Source organism: Panicum virgatum, chromosome 8K (genome assembly GCF_016808335.1).
Source record: "Panicum virgatum strain AP13 chromosome 8K, P.virgatum_v5, whole genome shotgun sequence".
NCBI lineage: Eukaryota > Viridiplantae > Streptophyta > Magnoliopsida > Poales > Poaceae > Panicum > Panicum virgatum.
In genome coordinates, this window is record NC_053143.1 from 28878533 (window position 1) to 28900912 (window position 22380).

The following is a 22380-nucleotide window of genomic DNA, read 5'->3' on the forward strand; positions in this document are numbered from 1 at the left end:
CAGAGTGTAAAACTGGTATACTAGCCATGCTCACGGTCATGAGCGGCCCAGATCCTCCTTTTGATTAGTGGGGTTAACTCCTTCCGACGAGGGGGTGCCTCTCGGGGTTACCTTGGCTTAGTTGTGGTTTGGTTCTCGGTAGTAACATGTTTAAATTTGATTAATTACTATGTAACTGGGTTTATGGTACTTCATCAACTTGTAGTAAATAGCTTTAATAAAATTTTGCCAACACTTAAAAGCTAATGCAGTTGAGTCAGCCAATTTTAGAGCCTCATAGTTTGTGTTATACTTGTTGAGTACAAGTTGTGTACTCACTCTTGCCTCTTCTCTACTTTTTCCTCTTGGATACGCTACTGCTGCTCAGTTCCTGCCGACGCGAGGGAGTTCGCTCAGCGCTACCAGGACTACGAGGACTTCTAGGCGTTCGTCTCCCAGTCGACGTCCCTGTGGCGCTTTGCTCAGCTTCGGAGAGTTTTTATCGTATTTGTACTTCGCTTCCGCTGTATCTGACATTTTTGTCATTAATGTAATAAATAACATTCGTATTCGTTTTATTATATCTTTTTACGTGATATGTGCAATGATATACTGTTCATTCTATTGTATATACGTGTGACTTGATCCTGGCACGTATATGATTGCTCGGTTTATGTCCCTTTTATAAACCGGGTGTTACAATGGTCGCCGTCGCGCCCCAGGGCCGCCGGCCAGACGCCGCCGCCCCTGCGTCCCCTTCCCTCTATTCTTTAAGAGCCCCACCTCCCTTTAGCCCCTTTTCCAAATGAACCCCCCATGTTCTCTCTATTTAGAAAATGAACCCTTCCACTACACAAAATAATTATGGATAAGCCCATGCCCCTTTTCAAAATATTTCGAATATTTTCTGAAATTCCAACTAAGTCCTTTTCTCTCCCAGAGTATTTACAAAGAAGCCCTCTCTTATTTCTTTTAATAAATAAGCCCCTCCACTATATAAAATATTTATGGGTAGGTACCTGCCTAATTTCCAAAATAGCTCGAACCTTTTCCAAAATTCTATTCAAGTCCTATCACTCCTAGAAATAATTACAAATAGACCCCCGGATCCTTATTAAGCCCCTAAACCCCTCTTCGGCCTATCATTTCATGCGCCAAAAATCCTCCGTTTGCCCCGAAACATTACCACGTCATTTCTAACATAATTCTAGCCATGCCATTAAGAGATCTCCCAAAAATATTCTTTCTACCATCATTTCTTAAGTTATTCCTGATTAGAGCTCAACGATAAAATGTTTATTTCTTTCTATTTATTGTGTGTTTGTTTGTGTGTGCCGTAGATCACGGTGTGAACAAGGGAGAACCCGTCGACAAGTAGTACCGCGAGCAGTTGTGCGAGGACCAGTACCGCGAGCCCGAACCCGAAGGATAGTACCTCGATCAGGACCTCCCGGAAGGCTTTGTGAACGGCAAGTTCAATCTCATCCTTTGATTGCATATTTCGACCCAGTTTTATAAACACAACCTATTGGCCTATTTTACAAAATTGCATATGTTTTTACTGCTGAAACATGGTTGGATAGCCACCCCTTGATTTGTTATACCCATTCCTTGACCACCTAGATTAACGTCTATATATGATTTATTCTTTATGGATGTTAATCACTGCTAAAGCGCCGCTTAGGACCCGGTACTCATTTTATTACACTCAAAAATGGTTACAACATGCTTTATAAAAGGGAAAATGCGTGAGTATTGAGAAAAGGGAAGTTGGGTTATAAAGAATAAAATGTTAAGATGGGATGGATGAATGGCATTCCCTGGAAGGATTGTCATGCGTCGGAGGCTCGTACCATTGTGGTAGAGCAAGAAGGTTGGGAGATATCCATCCTGTCACAATTAAGGACCGAGTTGATGTGTCATCTTGCCTAACTCAACTATCGTGCAAACCACTCAACCGTTGTGTGTGGCAACGGCTTAGCATAAACCCCACTAGTTAGTCTGATAGCCATCAGGAGAGTTGAGAGCAACGGGTGATCAAGGAGAAGGGATAAGGTCATGGCGACTTATGCCCCAGTTAAACCTCAGTGATAGGTCAATGGCCTCTTGGTGGAGTCCGTGTTGGCTAGTCAGGTCTAACTAAGGTGGGTAATGGCTTTGTTGGGATCTGCACCGACACTATGGTGATCGTGCTGTGGTACCCCACTTATGGGTAAAGTTGTACACCTCTGCAGAGTTAAAAACCTATTCGAATAGCCGTGCCCACAGTACTGGGCGAGTTACGGTTTGGTCACATAACTAGCTTCTGGGATGGATGGTTCCATGGTGTGAGTGTTTTGGGAAAAGTGTCCGGCAGTTGTGCCGTGAGCTACTACGGATGAGGAGTCCGGTAGCATTAAAACTTGGATCCTTTGTGTAGGATCAACCCTGCTTATTACTCGGTTAGTAATGAATCACTTTGAGAAAACCCTTTTCAAAAATAAACCCCTGCACGTATAAAATCTAGCTTTACTGCAAATAAACCTCAGCCTTATCCTTGATTTATCCTGTGCATATCTGTGATACCCCCCTCCGTGGATGGGGTTGGACTTGTTGAGTACTTTTGTACTCACCCGATATATATTTGTGGTTTTTCTCTAGAAGAAGATCCAGACTTTGTTGTCGAAGACGTCGAGTAGAGGTCGCGTCCGAACCCCAACCTTGCTTGTGGTGTTGGGCCTCTGCAAGATGATTCTGCTAGCATATCACTCTGAGCCCGAGCTGGAGACTGTCTAGGTCGTGCTTTGGTGTATCACCATAGCTGTTTTATTACTTATTATCATTTGTATCGAGTGTCCGCCTCCTCGGAGGTTTGTATGGTGATTGTACCATCTATTGAATAAATGTGTTATCAGCCTCCTGGGACTGATATTTGTATCACATTTAGTCTCTACTTATGTGGGGACACTTCAGAACCCTCAGAATCCAAGAGAGCTATTCAACCTTCATCATTCTTCTTTAAGAGTGACTGTGGAGAGAGCATTTGGTGCACTTAAGAATAGGTTCGGAATCCTGGACAACAAGCCTTTCCATCCTTACAAGACCCAAGTAAAGCTAGTACTCGCTTGCTGTATCCTGCACAACTGGGTACTTAGGCATGGAGTGGATGAACATGTCCCCCATGAAGACAACTGGATTCCTAATCCAAGTGATCCTGCTGCACTCAATGATGTCCTCATGGACAACGCAACTTGGGCAGTGAAGAGAGACACTTGGGCACAACAGATGTGGCAGAACAGGGCTGGAGTTAGGAACTAGAGCTTCCTCTAAATCTATCATGGCATGTTTAAACCTTTTTTTTGTAATTTGATCTTGTAGTGGTGACTTGTGGTGTGCATGCCTAATGTGATTCATGTATCTACAGCTATGTACTAAGACCATTTGCACTTGCAAACATGAATTTGGAACCGTGTCTTACTATTTTATTTGCTATGCATAATATTATAAACTTTTGGCATGTCTTAAATCTGGAATGAATGTGGTTAGGAATGGCTAACCTGGTAGATGAGGTGCACGAGGTTATGGGGGGACGGGAAGGGAATGGGGTGAATGGCAATGCTGCCCATGCTAAGTTGCAGTGGACCGCAGCGATGTATGGTTTTGTGCTGCGACACTTTTCTAATCTTGTTGCCGAAGGTGTGAGGACTGACAAGGGGTTCAAGGATGTGCATCTGAACAAAGTTGCTGGTGACCTGTCTGAGTTCATTGGGATGCAAGTAAGTGGGAGTCAGGTGTACAATCACCTTCCCAAGTGGCGGGCAAGATGGGTTAAGATTTGTAGGCTGAAAGATCTTAGTGGAGCAAACTGGGATGAGTCCACCAGCATGATATCACTGGTTCCAGAGCACTGTGCTGGACATGTTAAGGTACATGATGCAAATGCTCCATTAATTCTGTCCATATATCAATGCAGCACTGATCTGATCTGACTTAATTTGATTCATGCAACAGGACCATCCTAAAGATGCAGAGTTCCTCAATGTCCACTTGGTCAATTACCCCCAAATGGTAGCAATCTTTGCAAGTGGGGTAGCTACTGGAAGGTATGCAATGGGAAGCAATGAACCACTTGGGGAACCAGTAGCAGATGAGATCTATGATGTTGATGGTGAAGCCACTCCAGAACCCCAAGCTGTAGCTCCTGACTTGAAGAGCAAGGCTGAAGGACAGCAGGCACTTGACAAAAGGAAGAGAATTTTGAGGAGGAGGGTGCATACATGACAGGGCTTACTCAGGCTGTTTGGGGTTTTGCTGATGCTGTGAAGGAGTCTACCCACTTTGAAGGGGCTCTAGGAATTGTTAAGGCAGTGATGAGCTGCACCAACTTCTCAAGGGCACAACTCATGTTCTGTCTGGATCATCTGATGGAGCACAAGAGGTCATCCTTGGGTTTCCTTGACATGGATGCTGATGAGAAGGACCTGCGGCTGGCCACCCATCTCAGCAAACACAACTTCCAGAGCTGAGTTGTGCCTTTCTTTTGACTGCTGATACCTAACTGCCTGACTAATTATTGGGCCACAGGCCACTCTTCTGTAACTTAAAATGGGTTCTTAACCCATGACTAAAACTTTTGGTTACCATAGCAGGGTGTTTCACCAGGCTTTTTTGTAAATTAGTAATGGTAGAGCAAGTGGTTTGTGCATGCATGCTGAAAACTGTTTAAGTGTGCACACAATGGTTGGCATGAATGGAATGGTGGTGTCCAGAGGGACAATGTTAGGATGAAATCCTTGTCTTAGTTGTTTGCAATGCTTTTGACTGTTTCATTCATATTTCTACAATCCTTTGACCTAATATCAAGTTATTGTAGATATGAAGTGGTATGTGGTTTTTTCTGGGAGAGTCCCTGGAGTGTATGACGACTGGGACACATGCAATGCCCAAGTGGTACGTTTCAGTGGTTCTTGCTACAAGTCGTTCAAAACAAAGGATGAAGCAGTCCCGGCCTATAAAAAACATGTGGCAAGACTCAAGGGAGCAGAACAGGATACCGGCGCTGCACAGTTTCATGCAATCGAGCATAATCATTCTGGTTGTGGTTTCATGTTCATGGCCATAGTAGTTGTACTTGTTGTTGCCACATTTGCCAAGTTTCTGCTGTAATGTTAACTAAGATGTGCTATTCGATCAGGCAAACTCAAAGTAACTGATGTAATGTTAACTAAGGTGTACAATTCCGAAGTTATGAACTATTAATTCAGACATGAATGTGTACTTCGGCATTGATATTGTAAGGTCTGCTTAGTTCACAAACTCAAAGTAACAATTGATCTCAAACCGATAGCAGCAAACTTAAATTCATGTCTTAAGTCTAGAGCCATACATTGTTCTCAATTTGATAGCAGCAAACTAAACTAAACATCACAAACCAAAAGCACAACACATTGTTAGTTTGTGTTGCATTGGGACCAGGCATCCACAGGTCTAGAGCCATCATGCAAACATCTATCACACACACACACACAAAAGCATTAGTGCTGGTCAAACTAAAAATCTACTTCTTCAGGATTACCCCAACAAGTACTGCCACCATCACAGCAAGCATGCACAAGAACACACAGAACAACATCTTGTTGTCTTTAACCCTCATGCTGATCTCCCTCTGAACTTCCTCCTTCTCCCTGATGAGGACAGCGCGCTCTCTGGCCCAATCTTCCTTCTCACTCAGCAGAGCTTGCTTCTCTTCAAAGATCTCGTTCCTAAGTTCAATTTCTCCTAGGAACTCAGCTTGGGCATCATCTGCTATCTTCTTGAACTTGGCTACAACATCCCACAGAGTGCATGCAACTTCTTTGCGGAATCCGAGCCGCTCGGCATCTTCTTTGCGGCCGCAGCTGCCACCTCGGCCCTGCGCTTGGCCGCATAGTACTCTCGGCACCCAGCGCACTGCCTCCCCGACATGCAGACAAAGAGGGAGTGGTCGATGAGAATGGCCTACGGGGAGTTCACCTTGACCGACCTTGAGGGAGCAGAGGGCGGCACTGCGGTACGCTTCGTAGCACCTCCCTTGGATCCATACCCGCCACCACTCATGGCGACGGCGATGGTGGACTAGGCGATGGCGACGGAGAGGGAGAGTTGAGCTCGAAACGGGGGAAGTTGAAGAGACGACGGGGGGTGAGCGGTAACAAGAAGGCGTAGGCTTAGCGAGAGAGAGGAGTCGGGCCTATCATACGGCAAAAAAGGTAAGCACACTGGAATTGGGTCACGGTGCTCGCACCAGGCCCAAATCAACCAACCAATCAAGCCCATGTTGCATTCCCGGATGCAGCCCACCTCATAGTGCAGCCATCCAAACACAATCTTGCGCGGCCTAGAATTGCCAATGCACTCAACCAAACACACGACTAAATGCTTGCAAAAACCTGGATTGGGCTAGCCATGCATACATCTAGGCCTGTCTTGGCCTTGTACAAGTAACCAATCACCCCCATAGTTTCTTACAAAAATACTAACAACTGAAATGCCATATTAACAACAAAGTTGGTTAAAGGGGCGGTGGTATCCAAGAGGATGTTGTGGCCCTTTTGAGAGCATATTTGATTTTTTTTTTGTCTATACACTGTTCGGTTGGCTGTAGCTAGTGGTGCTGATTTGCTGTGAGAGAAAAATACTGCTGGCTGCCTGGTGGCTAGTGGCTGGTGCTGATTTGGTGTGAGAAAAGCACTGCTGGTGGTTGCATGCATACATCTTCTAAACAATATCTTAATTCCAAAAACGAGAATAGAGGGATGATGATAGTAACCTACATATCTTGTTCATCCCGTTAGACCACCCCTTGATTTCCCTTCATATGCACTCTTCTGATTGGTCAAGTCTAACATTTTGTCTTTATTGGGCTCTAGAAACTTTTTGGTCAATTCTGACATGCATGATTGGCTTTGGAAGCCAACACCTCGTTATGGACATTTAGCCATGCAACTTGGATGTACGTTGTCATCACATGGCCAACCTTGTCCACGGCTTTGTACTAAGGATACTTGTAAAGTTTGATTTTGTCCAACGTTTTAAATAGCGAGATATGGTAAATAGCGGTGTATTTTTTCCGAGGCTAAGAGGCTATAGCGGAGGCTATAACAGGCTATGACAAATAGCGGTTTACTGCTAAACCATGGAAAATACAAGTAATATATGCACAAAAATATAATAATTAATGAATTTCATGAATATAAATATGTTTCTAGAGCTACGGGAACATTATTTAAGTTAACAATACAACAAAATTCATACAATCAAATATTCAGTTGTCCAAAAGACCAAAACAGTAGCACTGAACTAAAGATAAGGCCATAACGGTGCTAAAGCTACGCCATTTAGCGCAGCTATAGCGCAATTTAGCGGTCATAGCTGCCATAGTGGCATAAATACAAATAGCGTAGCGAGGACTCTCTAAAAAAACTATAGCGGAGCTATAGCGGGGCTATAGCCCGCTATTTAAAACCATGTACGTCTAACTCTAATCGATTCATGTCCAAGTTCTTAATAACTACTAAAATACACAGGGTGAGTTGGACTTTTCAGTGTTTCTTCCTTAACTGAAGAAAGAGAGAAGCAGCATTTGTTCCTCCTTTCTGGAAGATAACACAAAAAGGAACAATATCAGATGACACACATATGCCTTCAAAATAATGCTCATACATTCAAATCTTTTATTCTTTGAACAGCTAATTATTTTCTCCGAACCAGTGTTGCTAATTAATTCATTGGCTTTTGAGTCACATCCTAGGATATATGATGAACATCTAGTTATTAATTTGTTGTCGTGAATTAAATTAAATTAAATTAAGCTTCATATATTACAGGTCGTCACGCCATGATGATGATGACATTTTGCCTATGTATTTTGCACTTCTTAATTAGTTCATCAAACATGCCATTTCAAAGGTAAACATTCTGACATGATTACAAGACAAACCCTCTTGCTTACTCTTCTTACCTTCCTTACTCTATCTGATGCGCAACGAAAGCTCTGTCTCAATTCTGTATTCATTTCTGCTCTCAAGTACCACCAGGCCGGACAAGGAATTCTGATGTCTATTCTGTGTTTTGTGGCTTGGAATCTTGTCGGTCTTTATCATGTACACGTGCGCGTGCGCGCGCGCGTGACCACATTCATATTTGGCTTGTGCATACCAAAGAACGGATCGGATTAATTGTTCATATTCATTTCACACCGGCCCTAGTTGTGATATGGTAAACAAAATAGCATCTCACTTTCTCCATGGCAGTAATTTACCGGAGCTGACCCAGTAAATAATTTAACCTCACTAATAATTTCAGCAAAAGTCCGGTCGGGCTCTGGCTGGATGATCTTTATCCAGCTTTGGAGCAGTTGGTTTCTTGGCTTGTAAGTTTAGTGCAGCTTCGGTTCATGATCACCATCACCACAGAGCACACAACAAACTTAATCCACTAGTCAGTGGTGGCAAAGGCACTACTACTCTATTAAATTTTAACACCACAATCGATGTTGTCGCAGCTAGCTGCTTTTTTTAAAAAAAATAAGAATGCAGCTTGCTGCTTGATAAGCTCGAGCAGTGTCAACACGATAATTGAAGCCCTGCTAGCGGGCCCTGGAGCTCGTACGTCGTTTTCACGTTCTACAAGTCAAAGATTTGCCGGAGATACGCATGATGTTGTTCCTATGATCCATCCGCGTTCGTCTCACGCTGATTGGGATGGGCAACGTAGCTTGAGAGTGCATCTTGCTTAACCATTCCACTTGTAGTAGTAAAAACTAGATACGCCACTGTAAGCATGGGCACTATTATTATTTATTATTAGGTCATGGTAGATACGGGGAAAATTCCTAAGTATGTGAGGAGGTCTATATATGCCACTTGAAAACTGATTGGACATGGATGTGATCACACAAAGCTGTATGTTCTATTTGGTGCATGGGATGTACTTGCCACGGCCACAGATCTGCTGATCTAGCCAATTTATGATTGTATCATTCAAAACACTACTAGTGAAGTCGCAATAAGGACATGTCACATGTTGGTAGGACCCCTTTTTAAAGTACCAGATTTGGAGCCGGTGCACCGCCCATCTAAAACTATAAAAGCCTCGTTTTTAGTGAAGGTTGTCTAGCCCGACACTAAACGGAACCCAAACCCTAAAGATTAAGATGCCTAAAGAAAATTTTAAAAAAAATTCCAAACCTAAGAAGATCAGGTGTGCGATTTTTCACATAAAATATGTGCACGCGTGGTATGTATGATTTGAACTCGGGACCTCTTAACACATCTAACTTGGAAGGAGATGATTTACTTTGATTTCACCTCTTGGGTAACTTCATTACCATCTCACCCACATAACACATCTATCGTGGAAGGAGATGCTTGACTTTTGAATTCACTGGTAAGGTACTAGTGCTTTTGTGGTGGATGGAAGGCACTTTTTTCGGTAGTGCAAATTTATCCACGAGTGTAGCATAATCATTCCCCGGCCCCTCTCTCTCTCTCATCATTAATTAATCTTGGTGATTGATTGGTTAGTTGAAAAGGTTGTTAATTGCACCTTGGTAATCTTGGTGCGTTTGAAGGGACACCCAAGTCATTTCTCTCCTTGATCCTAAAAGTCCTAGAAACTTACTTTTGTAAATGGTACTTCCTCTGTTTTGTAGTAGTATAAGGTATGTTTTGCTTTGGCTTGAATGTAGATTTTGGTCACTTTTCATTTTGTTATAAAATATATTATTATAGCTACAAAACCAATATAGTGTATGATATCGTTTCAAATCTCTTAATATGATTCAGGCACCAAAAGAAGGCTTTCTAGCATGGCCACATCACCGGCAATTCTTGCCTGTCAGATCAGCCGGTTGGATCGCTGAGATCATGTATTTCTCGATTATTTTGCGAATAAGTTCTCAGACTTTAGAGAAAACAACCCGCGGTCTAGCCTCCTCTCTCAGATAATTTTGTGAAAAAAGCACTTAACGTTTTTTAAAATCAACCCGCAGTCCAATTCTCTAGGTCCAAGGAAATTTACAAAGAAAATCTTAAGTTTTCATAAAATCAACCGCCATCCTTGTCCTCTCTCAGTATCTTTTAGAGAAAAACTCTCAGATTTTAATTAAATCAAACTACAACCCATTGTATATCCGTAATTTCTAAATATTATACGTATAATTTGAAATTTTGAATACCAAAATATGTTGGAATCAAAAGTTACTCAACATAGAATTTCATCAAGAATTCAAATCTACACCTTTATTATTGAGCAAATTTTAAAATTCAAAATGCTTTCGCAATTCATTTGCACAGATGCTAACATGCGACCATTATACCTACAATTCGCCACCAAAGAATCTTCAAATAAAAAAATTGATCAATACAAAAGTCACCTAGACTTTGAAAATCTACTTCTTTACTATATAATAAAAACTCAAATTCAAAACGCTTCTAAAAAAATTTGAATTAAAAAATTGCTCAAAATTTTAAAACCTCAAGCTTTACTACACAAAAAAATTGTATATTTAAAATATTTTTGTAATTCGTTCAACATAATAATATTGTACTACCGTTCTTCTATGGCTTCCCATGTGACCTCCACAATAACGCGGCATATTTTAATATAACAACTGTTTCCTTAAAAACCATCATGTCTATTAATTGTCTCATGGTTTCGCAAATACATTAAGTATCCGACTAATTGTGCCCCGCCCTCCCTAATAAATTATTTTACCTCTTTTTTCACCACAATAAATAGAGCAACAAATGTCATACCTCCATTTCGATGCCCAAAGTAATATACTACTTAAATAATAATGTCACCACAACGGAATGCCCAAAATTTACACCAAGTGCAACTGCGGCCATAGACCATGACATCGATGCGAAAATCTCAGATTGCTCCCAAGATCATCACATTTAAGCCTAAATTCCTAGAGCATCGTCCCTCCCTTTTAAACAGGAAATTGCTGACGAACATAACACTAGAATTACAGTTTTCTCTGGATTTTCTACAAATTGCTAATTACTTGCAACACAACTACTACTAAATGCATGAATTAATACACACCAACTATAATACTACAACACGGGATACAGGCTCAACACGGCAAAGCCGCGGGCTTTTCTAGTATGAATCTATTCGTGAATTTATTATAAGATAAAAAATGCTTATTTTCATGGTTCTACACTACTTTGGTCGTCACAAATACATCTCATGCATTCCCCCCTGTGCCTGTATTAGGAATAGATGATGCGGAACTTTCAAAACTCAAACTATTGGATTGTCAAGTGCTTGCATTAGAAATATAAGTGTATACCATAGGTTTATTGCCTTGCAATGCCCTTCCACAACATTGCAATTATATATATATATATATATATATATATATATATATATATATATATATATATATATATATATATATATATATTGCAACAAGGACTATATTAGTGATATCCTCGATCGATAACAAATATTCCCTCCGGTCTCAAATATAAGTCAGTATAGCCTTCTACTTATGTATCTATTATTAGTCCACGATAATTTGAATATACATTTGTGTCTGATTGTTTCATGACTACTCCTACCTCAGTACAGTAAGTTGTTGTCTTAACATTAACAAACGATTGAGTGACAATACGCCGTTGTACCTCACCTTAATTCTTACGTCCAACTCCGAGTGTGCTTATATTTGTGATTGGAAGTGTACTGGCATTTGTGCCCCTGCATTGCTACGGATAATATAAATTTTACCTAAATTTATATTAGATCACCAAATTTATGTTCTTTCACTCTGTGTACAAGTTGTACATGATCGTGTGAGGTATTGATTGTCCAAGTTCCGATTGAGATTCATATTGATTTGTTCGGATTATGATTAATTTATTCAAATTTGATTAGAATTCTGATTGATGAACCGTGGAATCATTATTTGCTCTAGAAGTAGAGATAGAGATTTGTAATCGGAAATTCGCCTTTCTAAATTTTATCATAAAAATTTTGAGGCCTCAAAGTTTTGCTTCGTGAACTTGAACTCGTCGTATGGGCCTCAACCGGCTTACGAATTAAACCCAAATGTTAACCAAAACAGACCCTTAGCTCTTTGTGGCCCATGTCCACACGGGCACACGGCCCATATAGTCCAGATTTATTTTTGCCCATTAAATGGGGCGCCACTTCTTTTTATCTATAATACTCCATCTGTTCTAAATTATAGGTCATTTGATTTTTTCAACTCCAAATTTGACCATTCATTTTATTCATAAAATTATGCAAAATATCACTTCTTTTGTGGTTTATTTTATTAATATAAATTCTTAAAAAATGGTTTAAATTTGATTATATTTTTATAAATTTTTTGAATAAAATGAATGGTCAAATTTAGTGTAAAAAAAAAATCAAATAACCTATAATTTGAAACGGAAGGAGTAATAATCAACAAAATAAGAAAATCTGAAGCCACGAGCACCACCAGCACAAGACTATAGTACAGACAGAAGGAAGGCGGCGGCGGACATGGCGCCGGCGGCCGGCGCCGACAGCATGATGACGAGGGAACAGCTGCTCCATCTCTTCTCCCGCTTCTCCTTCCTCACCTCCCTCCCCGGTCGGTCCCGGTCTTCCCCCAATTGCAGTTCGCTCTCCATCCCCGGCCCATCTGATTTTCTCTAATCTTTGATCCTTACCCCCGCGTTCCAGAGGTCAAGCAGCGGATCGCCGACGCCGTCAGGGACAAGCAGGTGAGGTGCATGTGCCTTTTGGCCGACATTCCTCATCTTTAGCGCTCGTGGTGTCCCTTGGGAAGATGGGGGTTCTTCGGGGCGGGGGTAGTTGAGTTCTTGAAATGTTGGGTTCTGTGCTTGGCACGCATCTTTCTTTGCCTGATTAGCTCGGCATTTCGCTCACACAGCTCGATTGTCTCGAGTCAATTCCAGATTTTAGTTTGGACCATGAAATGTGGGAAATTTTGTAGGGATTATGCAGTTTGTTTAGCGCAAATTTGCATGTCAAAGGACTGGAAATTTATGTGCAAGTTACAATATGTGTGTTTTGCTGTGCCTGTAGGAGGCTGTTGCCGTGACCACTGAGATACAAGAGGAGATCCTTCGTGAGATGGGTATAGGTATGCAAACTGCATTCAACCAGTAGTCCAGTACACCTTGTTGTCGCTCCGTGGGTTTCTGTAGGCTATAGCATCTAGACATGTGGTTTATAATGATTGGGATGCAAATGAGAAGTAGTAGTGATTAAATTGAGAACAATGATGCACTTTTCTAGTGTAAGAAATAGGAACAGTGTTTTTTTTAAAAGAATCGAACACGCATGAGAGCTGTGTATCTTTATATTAAGAGAGAAAAGAGTGGTCCAAATACAAGTTGAGCATTCCTCACCTTGGACCGGAGTGAGATACAGAGATTAAGAAAGGGCGCTATTACAAACAAAATGTAGGACCAGACCACTAGGACCGAGGGACCTAAGCTTGGGTTTCTCTCAACTTGAGGTAGAGGGTAGTAAGCCCTTTAGTCCCAGCGAACTGCCAAAGGTGGGCTTCATCTTTGAAACCTTGTATTGCCACTTGCAGATTGGGGGTGATCCATCAAAAACACAAGCATTTCTATGCTTCCAAAGTGTCCAGGCTTAGAAGGATTTAAATCCCTTCCTGTGCTGTTTCTGAATCCTATTTTCTGCTTTCATCCACCAATCAGCAAAAGAAGCACTTCTCATGGGTGTCAATCTTACCAAGTTAATAGGCTGCAAAATGGCACACGAGAACTGTGTTGCAAAGACACACAAAGCGAGAATGTGCTGGGCCGTTTCTTCCTCTTGATCACAGAGAGGGCAGTGCTTAGGATGAGGCATGACTCTTGTTTGCAAACGATCAGTCGTCCAGCAACTAGGAACAGTGAAAATAGCAGCCTGGATCATTTAGCCCTGTTCTCCCATCTACACCTATTGATATCAGAACCGTGATGCCATTTTATTAGCTGATGCGCGCGAATTTGGTACAGCCTCGAGTTGAGAGAACACCTACCTGGGCTTAAACCTGGGTGCAGGTCATGTGGGAACCTCCCGGGCCTAATGGGTTCGGCATTCCTCTTTAAGGCTACGGCCACATGGTCGAAATTTTCTAGCAAATAGCACATGTACCTGCTAATTTGGGTTTTAGTAAACATAGTTTATTTAGGCTGTAGCATCTGGGCATGTGGTTTACAATGATAATGATGCAGATGAGAAGTAGTGATCAAATTGAGAACAATTACACATTGTTTTTGTGTAAAAGATATGAACTGTGAGAACAGCAACCTGGACCATTGGCCCTGTTATCACTTCTACATCCATTGATATCATATCGTGATGCCATATAACATACAGTAAGGTTTGTGATTTGGTAGATTGATGGATTATGGAACTAACAGTGGTATTGTTCTTTTGACAATGTAGTTTTCCAACAAGTGAATAAATAATCAATCTGAAGTAAACTAGGATAGAAGAAAAAAATCAGCTATGTATAATACAAGAGACAGTATTTGGTGCTTAATAGCAACAGGGGCTAATTTTTTCATGTTATTTTAAAAGCAATTGACATTTTTCCCCCTAAACAGAGTTTACCAGTTTCAGGTCATGAATGAAAATGGTGTACTCATAGCAGTAGCAGATACGCAGCTCCCCTGCATGTTATAAAAAATAGCAGTAGCAATATAGAAACCATACATAGCAGTAGCAACACAAAACCATACATAGCAGTAGCAGTATAGAATCATAAAAGGCAAATTATGTTGAGTGAAAAGCTGGAATATGAATAATCTATGATAAGCTTTTCAAAAAAATCTATCATTCTTTTGAAGTTGCCAAGTGTGAAGGAAAAATCATATATATTTATTTATAGTTTCTATAGTTGTCTTCAGAAATTGTTTTGTTTCAGGATGGAAATTCATTAGATATTACCATTTTTTTCATTACGATTTCAATGAGGGGTCCTTTTTTCACCCTGGTTAAATCATTATTTAGACACCTGCGATGCATGAAGGTACAGCATTCATGCGATCATGGTTAGCTAAGATCCTAATGTTGTAGAAGATAAATGCCTTTTACTCTGGCTGCTTTAACATACCAGACAGACCTATTTTACTATGCTGTTTTTTTGGTTTTGTATCATGTAATTTTGCTGAGTACTTGGTTTATGTCAAGATCCAAGAACGTAATGCTTGCTGAAATTAGCTGAAATTAAATAATCTAAATTTGTAGTTTTTGTACGTCTGCGAAAGGATATGGTTTACTTTCTTCACATATTAGAATTGCTTTTAAAATGATTGTATTCCTGTGTGGCCTTAATGTGGATATCATCGATTTCTGACATGTTATTTCTGAATGTCAGATCCAGGTTTTGGTATTGGTTGCTTAGGAAAGGTCAACCTTGTTTACGAAAATGACAAGGATTTGATGATTAAATTCTATCAATTTGTTGCCAAGTAAGTGCTTTCCTCCTATATGTAGGTCCCAAGTCAGTCTAAAATGGTATATCTAGGAAAACAAAGGGCTACTGATTACTGTTAAGAGTCAATGAAGCTTAACATTTCCCTTTATCAGCTATCATAGTGCTGATGGGCACCTTCCTTGTTTCTAACTCGTTTCATATATTTTGAGTTGACCTGTTACGTCTCGTAGTTGCAATCATGCTTCAGTTATTAGTTCGTGTTTCCATAACATTTGATAGTTGGGACATAGCACTAATGATTTGCACTATATGTTAGTTGTTGATTTATTATAATAGGAGACGATCAACCCATTAAGTGACTAACCATCACATAGAACAAGATACATATGACAAGTTGTATACTTTGTGGCAACACCTACTCTATTGCAGCAGTGTTTCCTGGAGTAAACTGTGGCCAAATACTTATATTTAGTGTTTTTATCATTTTATTTGATAGAGAAGAGATGGCTATTGACGAAGCTGAGCTTGAACCTATAGAAATGGCTGAAAAACTACATGCTCAACAAATACTACAAGAACAGGTGAAGCGACACCTTCATTACATTCGTGTTGTTTATAATGAAAGCTGCTAATTACATGGTTTGAGTTGGTCCTGCAGCAACTGAACATGCTAGTTGAAATGAGGAAATATAGCCCAGAGAGCCAATCTGTCATACTTGGGAATGTATGTGCATCTTCCTCATTCCCATTTCCCTCCCCTTAGATTCTAATTTAACAGAAGTATATGTTTATTTTTCTGTAATCCATGTGCAGTTGCGGAAACAATTGGAGGAGGCTAATTTTGACATCAGTGCATCGATCTTGAGTTCAAAGCAAATTCAAGAAATCATTCAGAAGTGATAATTTCCCAGCAGATCAGTAGTACCAGCCTTGTCGTTTGTTGATCCGGTGCTTGTGCATCTACCTTTGTAATCGCTAGAAAGTGGAAATAGTGACCAGTCTTTTCTATTTGATATCTAGTCATTGTAAATTGCATCCTAAGAGTTGTAACTGTTATAAGTAACCTTGGAAAATATACTGATTTTGCAAAGACAGTTCACAGGGATTGTAAAACATCCTGATTTTGCTAAAAAATAAAAGTGCTTAGGGATACACTCCTGTTAACCTTTTGGGAGTAACACAAGTATTGAAGCACAATAGAAGTGTTGATTCTCACTATTGGTGGTAAGAATCCTTTTATTGAAGCACAATAAAAGTGTTGATTCTCACTATTCAAGATAATTCTCTGTTTATTTTTTAAGGAAGATAAATCTCTTTCGAGCTTTAAGAAAACAATACATATTGTTTTATATGCGACTCTTTAAAAATCTTTAACTGAGAGAGCCTTTGTTAACCAAAAAAGAGTTCATTAATCCTTTTTATATTTGATCTTTCCTTGCACTATCTATAGCTTTTGTCCCAGTCCTATCATAGTAATAACGTGGTTTGGCTTCTCACAAATTTACCAATGTTTGACCAAGTCATTTAATATTAGGGGTGGTTGTTTAGCAATCTAGTGTTCTATGAGAATCTTTACATATTCTAGTAAAACGATGATGTTAGATCATAAATATAGAAAGAAATATAAGTCTATGGAAAACCACCGCAATGCCAAGAAAAACGTCAATCCATCCGTTGATACAAATGCTAACTTACATATACACAGAAGATACAGATATTGGCATATGGATTATCAGAAAGCCTTAAAACCCTCAAGGTGAGAGAAACATCAAGCATAGGTCCAAATAGATTTGCAAACATCTTGCAGTAGCAGCAAAATTGTGGAAGAGACTGAAACATCAGAAAATGGAACAACATGAAATCAGCTACCGATTGCTAATCCTTTTGATCGGCAATCCTGCTCAAGATCTACTTGGTCTAAAATTCCCCAAAAAAAATAGCCTTTTTATCTTCCCCGGGTTGCCAAATTATACAAAAAATATTGTCCAATGGGGGCTACAATTGTTGTTAGTTTGATGCATATATTCTAATTGTTCTGATCATTCCTATTCGGCTATTCCAGATGCCACTTATCGAACCATTGTACTCTGCAAATGCACCTAACTCCAGCGAAAACGCAGCATTGATTACAAATATGGGCAAGCCTGCAACCAATATGGTCTTCAGTAGACCTGTCTGATGTTGATATTTATCCTGGAATTCTTGATATAGTCCAAGATAAAGCAGTCATCTTCACCAGATAGTTGTGAAACCAGTGCAGAGATTTCTTGTTGGTTGCTTTCTGTGAAGATCCGTGGTACACCTGGGAAATAGAAGTCAAAGGTTAAAATATGAACATTTGATGATCTATGGCGCTTCAAAGTTCTTATTTATGAACAACTTTCTTTCATTTTATAAATGAATTACCATGGAAGCGTTCTCGTGCTTCCCCAGCCATCAATACTATATCACCACTTCGCAGGAACATTGCTGTTGGAACTTCATCTCTTGTCTTTCCTCCAAGAAGAAAGATGCACTTGCAACCCAAACTAAAAGGATAAAAGGTAAGGTGCTATATTATGAAAAATCTAAACATCACAAAATAAGATGCTTGATTGTTACCTTATGCTTACAATAGGTTTTGTCCAATCTGCTTCCATGTCATCAACATGGCCACCGAGCATATCACCTACATCAGTCAAAGCTTAATATTTAAGTACATATATGAAATGGAGCATGAAGCTACAACTCTTCAAGAAAATTTGAAAGAAAATATATCAATCTAAAGGCATTTTCACTATTTTAAGAGAAGCCATGCATACTTGGACCATAATAATTCACTATAGCAGCTTCTGGTTTGAATTCTTCTCCAAAAGGCATAGCTGGAATAGCCATATTTTTTGCAAGACTAGCTAGGGCATCTGGAATCTTCTTGTGTGGAAGTGATACATCATAGTTGCGCTGTAAAGCAGAAGGATTTGACAAAGAAAATAGAGAAGATATAAATATTCTATTTCAAGCAACATCCTAGCCTATTATGCTGTCAAGCAAGAATAGAATACAATTTTCTAACCTGATGACAGAACAAATCATCTTAGACACACAACGGGGGATACTTGCTGTGTTTACTTTTATAGACAATAGTGTTTAGAGACACTTGAACAATGATGAACTAGTATAGCTCCTTAAGTAGTTTGCTACATGAATGTCCTTTAAGTTGTAATATTGCGTTATATCTAATGGAATTCTAGATTGAAAACAATAACATGATTGAACCAAACCAAATATATTTGTCATAAACTGTACAAAATTTTGTAGAGTAAAATATATATTGCACTATAATGTACCAGAATATACCAATACCAGCACAAGCTGGTATTCAAGATGTTATGGCTGCTGATGGGATCGAGCAGGGGAGAGTCGAGGGAGGTGGTGGCGGTGCTACAGTACCGCGGTACTGTTCACAGGTTAGATCGCGGCGGCGGCTAGGGTTGGGGCGCTGGGAACGCTGGCCGCGGGGCTTCGCCCACGGCCGGCAAGAGGGAAGAGATTTCCTTCTAATCTCTTACTTAATTAGATTGATACATCTCCTCTCCTTATATAGAGAGGTTTACTTAACCTCTAAGCAAGCGACTAATTAACCCTAATGGGCTAAGGCCCAATAGGCCCTTGACTCCTCTAACACTACATCCCACCTGGACATGCAGCTTGTCCTCAAGCTGCAATCTTACGATGACGCTAACAATGACTCCACTAGATGCAAACCGAACTCCTAAGAACAAGCCTTTTACATCTCGACTTATTTTAAATAAACTGCGACTCTTTATTTTTTGACTCCTGAAGATAAGGCGGACACCCTCCACGTGCTGGATCTGCACGTATGTCACAGCCTGGATCCCACGGAGACCATCGGAACGAGAGGGGTGCGCGGGTACGGCCACCTGGAGTTAATCAGGACTGCGACCAGCGGAGACGTGCTCGCGGTGGCCGGTAGCGAAAAGCGGTGGCGCTAGGCACTGCGTCCCCGCCGATGACAAAGAGGAAACCGCCTTCCCTACCACTGCTGTAGAATTGGAGTTCGCTACCCAGCGCGCGCTTGAAGACAGCGGCGAGTTGGCGCGAGCGCTGGTGGCCTTCCGACGGGATAAGGTCGCGCCCCCATTTGCCGAGGTCGCGCCCACAATTGCCGAGGTCGATCGCTGTCAAAGCCGCCTCTTGCATCTCCAAGCGCATCTTCTGCAGCCGTCGCCACGGTAGAAGGCCGCGTGCTGCAGCCTGCAGTCGCACTGCCGCTTGGATGAATGTAGCCGCTTGGTCTTGTTGCTCCTTGCGCATCACGCGGACGAGCCGTCGAGCCAAGAACTTGCGCGTTGCCGCTTGTAGGTGCACGACCGCCTCTCTCTTTCGCTCAAGTTGTATCATCTCCTGGAGAGCGGCTTGTATCTGGACTATTGTAACCCTTATGTCGGCGCACAGATCCTTGGTGACTGATGGAACAATCGCTGCAGGAGACGCTCTTGCCTTTGGGAGTCGCACATCTGCAGCGGGCATGGGGCTGGGGGCGATGAACGACGGGAAGGCGGCCGTGGCCATGGTGGCGGCGGCCGTGAAGGAAGGGCTCCCCAGCAAAGTAGATCCATACCCCGGCATCCCGTAGGAGAAGGGCGCGCTGGATGTCGGCGAAGACGTTGGGGGTGCCGTGGACAGCGTGGTGGCGGGCGTCGATGAAGAACTCGCCAGGGTTGTAGATCCATACCCTGGCATCCCATAGGGCATGGACGCCGCAGGGTTCGACGTCGGCGGCGGTTGAAGGCGCGACTCCATAGCGGTGATGCGTGCCTCCATGCGCATCTCTATGTCGCTCATGCTGCTCAGCAGCTTAGTCATCTGGGCGGCCGGACCCTCCATGGTTGGCGGCGGCAGTGGTGGCTCGGACTTGTCGTCGCCTGGCATAGCTGATACCAGATTGTTATGGCTGCTGTTGGGATCGAGCAGGGGAGAGTCGAGGGAGGCGGTGGCGGCGCTACAGTACCGCGGTACTGTTCACAGGTTGGATCGCGGCGGCGGCTAGGGTTGGGGGCGCTGGGAACACCGGCCGCGGGGCTTCGCCCACGGCCGGCAAGAGGAAAGGGATTTCCTTCTAATCTTTTGATTGATTAGATTGATACATCTCCTCTCCTTATATAGAGAGGTTTACTTAACCCCTAAGCAAGCGACTAATTAACCCTAATGGGCTAAGGCCCAATAGGCCCTTGACTCCTCTAACACAAGAAATAATGGAAATGAGAATGGTTATTAGCACCATCACGGAAGCAAATGGACACATACTTTTGACCAATCAAATTGCAGGCCAAGGGTACTCCACCGGAGCTTCCGCATGAGAGTAGTTGCTCTGGTTGACCTACAGTCTTCACCCTTCTGGATCTCTAGGTCCTCCACAAATTTGAAGTTTCTGGATTCCATTTTCCCATCACCATTATTCTGTTCTTTTTCTTGTACATCAGAATTTTCCACTTCAACCAAGATCTTTTGATTTTTAGCAGCAATGAACAAGTCAGAAATTGAACCGTATATAGCAGTCAAATTAGTCCTATTAGGTGGCTGTGGAAATGTTTTCAAGCTTTCCCTAATCCAATAGCATTGTTCCTCGGTTGATAGAGCACCAGGAATGAAATAGAATCCTATAAAGTTAAAAAAGATGAATGCCAGTATATCAGAACTATATTAGGTGTAATGATATTATGATTCGTGGGCAATGTCGAGAATGAGAAATGCCATGCATGTTTGAATTTTATACACAAATCTTGGCAGGAACACCGTTCAATCATAAACCAGTAGTCAAAATTATGATATGTCATCCCCATAAGCACTCCTGATATGTTATCACAGAGTTGGAAGAAAGATAGGAAACAACGAGCCGAACACAAAATACGAAGTGGATATCCTTCTCTGGTCCACATTGCTATACTGTCCACCACTCATGTTCCAATTAAAGTAAATTGAAATAATAGTTAAAAAAGTTTATTGATTACCGAACCTAGGATCAAAGAAAATGATCAGTAATGACACCATGACTAGAGATCTAGCTGGCCATTCAATTCCTAGATGAAGATCTTATTCACATAAATCTGCACCCCCACACTAGTACTAGCCAAATGCAATTACAATTTACAGGAGGAAAACGGCGTCTAAGAGAGGATCAAGGTTTGCAAACTTCCCCTGTTCGAAGTGCAATGTTCAAAACCGCAAGTACAAAAATCAAGCTGGACCATCCAATTTTAACCCGAACAGAGAAGGATAGGGAGGGAGAGCTCCGCAGTTACCCGGCCGGTCCAAGAAGCAGAACACGGGGCGGTCGAACCCGGCGCAGTCGCTCCGGCAGATCCCGGCGGGCAGCTCCCCGTAGGCCGCAAGCAGCGCGTGGAAGTCAACCACCGCCGAGAGGTCACCGCCGCCTCCCTCAACGCCGGCCGGCTTGCTCCTGCAGCAACAAAGGCGTCAGGGTTTGGGAGCAGAGACGAAGATGGCAACCAAGAGGGCAAGAAAGGTGGGGACCAAGATCCTGACCTGGACCTGGACCTACCCTTGAGTTTGGCCGGCTTGTAGCGCTTGTACTGCTTCTCCGCCCGCCGGAACGCCGTGCGCTCCGCGGCGGCGGGGTCGGAAGCGCCATACATCGCCGGCGGCGCGTGAGCTTGTCTTCGCCGCTTTGCTCGGTTGCTATTGCTGCCCGTCCGAGTTATTATTCCGGTCGCCAGCCCGCTACTACTTACGGCCCATGGGCCTAAAGTATGCTAGCTAAACACTGACAAGTGGGCCCCACCGCAATTTCAATGTTTACCATTCGTCAATCCTATGTATCTTCCGGTAGATTTTTCTTCCACATCTTTCAGTGTTTGAGATTCGTGCAACCCTTTGCAACCGTTGGATCGACACAACCAAACCCTAACTCTCACCCTTTCTCACTTGCGCGCTCCCTCCCT

General features: G+C 42.0%; 2 protein-coding genes across 5 annotated transcripts; one reads left to right on the plus strand and one right to left on the minus strand.

Annotated features, from left to right (window-relative positions):
* Positions 1 to 12425: 12425 nt before the first annotated feature.
* On the plus strand, positions 12426 to 16582 carry LOC120644357. 2 transcript variants are annotated; one of them, XM_039920976.1, is made up of 7 exons: positions 12426 to 12589; positions 12682 to 12722; positions 13048 to 13105; positions 15359 to 15452; positions 15915 to 15999; positions 16077 to 16142; positions 16232 to 16582. In XM_039920976.1, the coding sequence occupies exons 1-7, from the start codon at positions 12499 to 12501 to the stop codon at positions 16316 to 16318; spliced, it is 522 nt and encodes a 173-aa protein (XP_039776910.1). In that variant the 5' UTR covers positions 12426 to 12498; the 3' UTR covers positions 16319 to 16582. The 2 variants fall into 2 exon arrangements, with proteins under 2 accessions (XP_039776910.1, XP_039776911.1); XM_039920977.1 differs by lacking the exon at positions 16077 to 16142.
* A 540-nt stretch (positions 16583 to 17122) lies between these two features.
* On the minus strand, positions 17123 to 22164 carry LOC120644358 (alpha-ketoglutarate-dependent dioxygenase alkB-like). 3 transcript variants are annotated; one of them, XM_039920981.1, is made up of 7 exons: positions 21981 to 22164; positions 21721 to 21878; positions 20726 to 20923; positions 18220 to 18358; positions 18020 to 18086; positions 17825 to 17946; positions 17123 to 17720 (listed from the first exon to the last, which is right to left on the minus strand). In XM_039920981.1, the coding sequence occupies exons 1-7, from the start codon at positions 22072 to 22074 to the stop codon at positions 17581 to 17583; spliced, it is 918 nt and encodes a 305-aa protein (XP_039776915.1). In that variant the 5' UTR covers positions 22075 to 22164; the 3' UTR covers positions 17123 to 17580. The 3 variants fall into 3 exon arrangements, with proteins under 3 accessions (XP_039776915.1, XP_039776913.1, XP_039776912.1); XM_039920979.1 differs by having other exon boundaries at positions 21965 to 22146; XM_039920978.1 differs by having other exon boundaries at positions 17161 to 17720; positions 20726 to 21078; positions 21965 to 22146.
* Between the last annotated feature and the right edge of the window lie 216 nt (positions 22165 to 22380).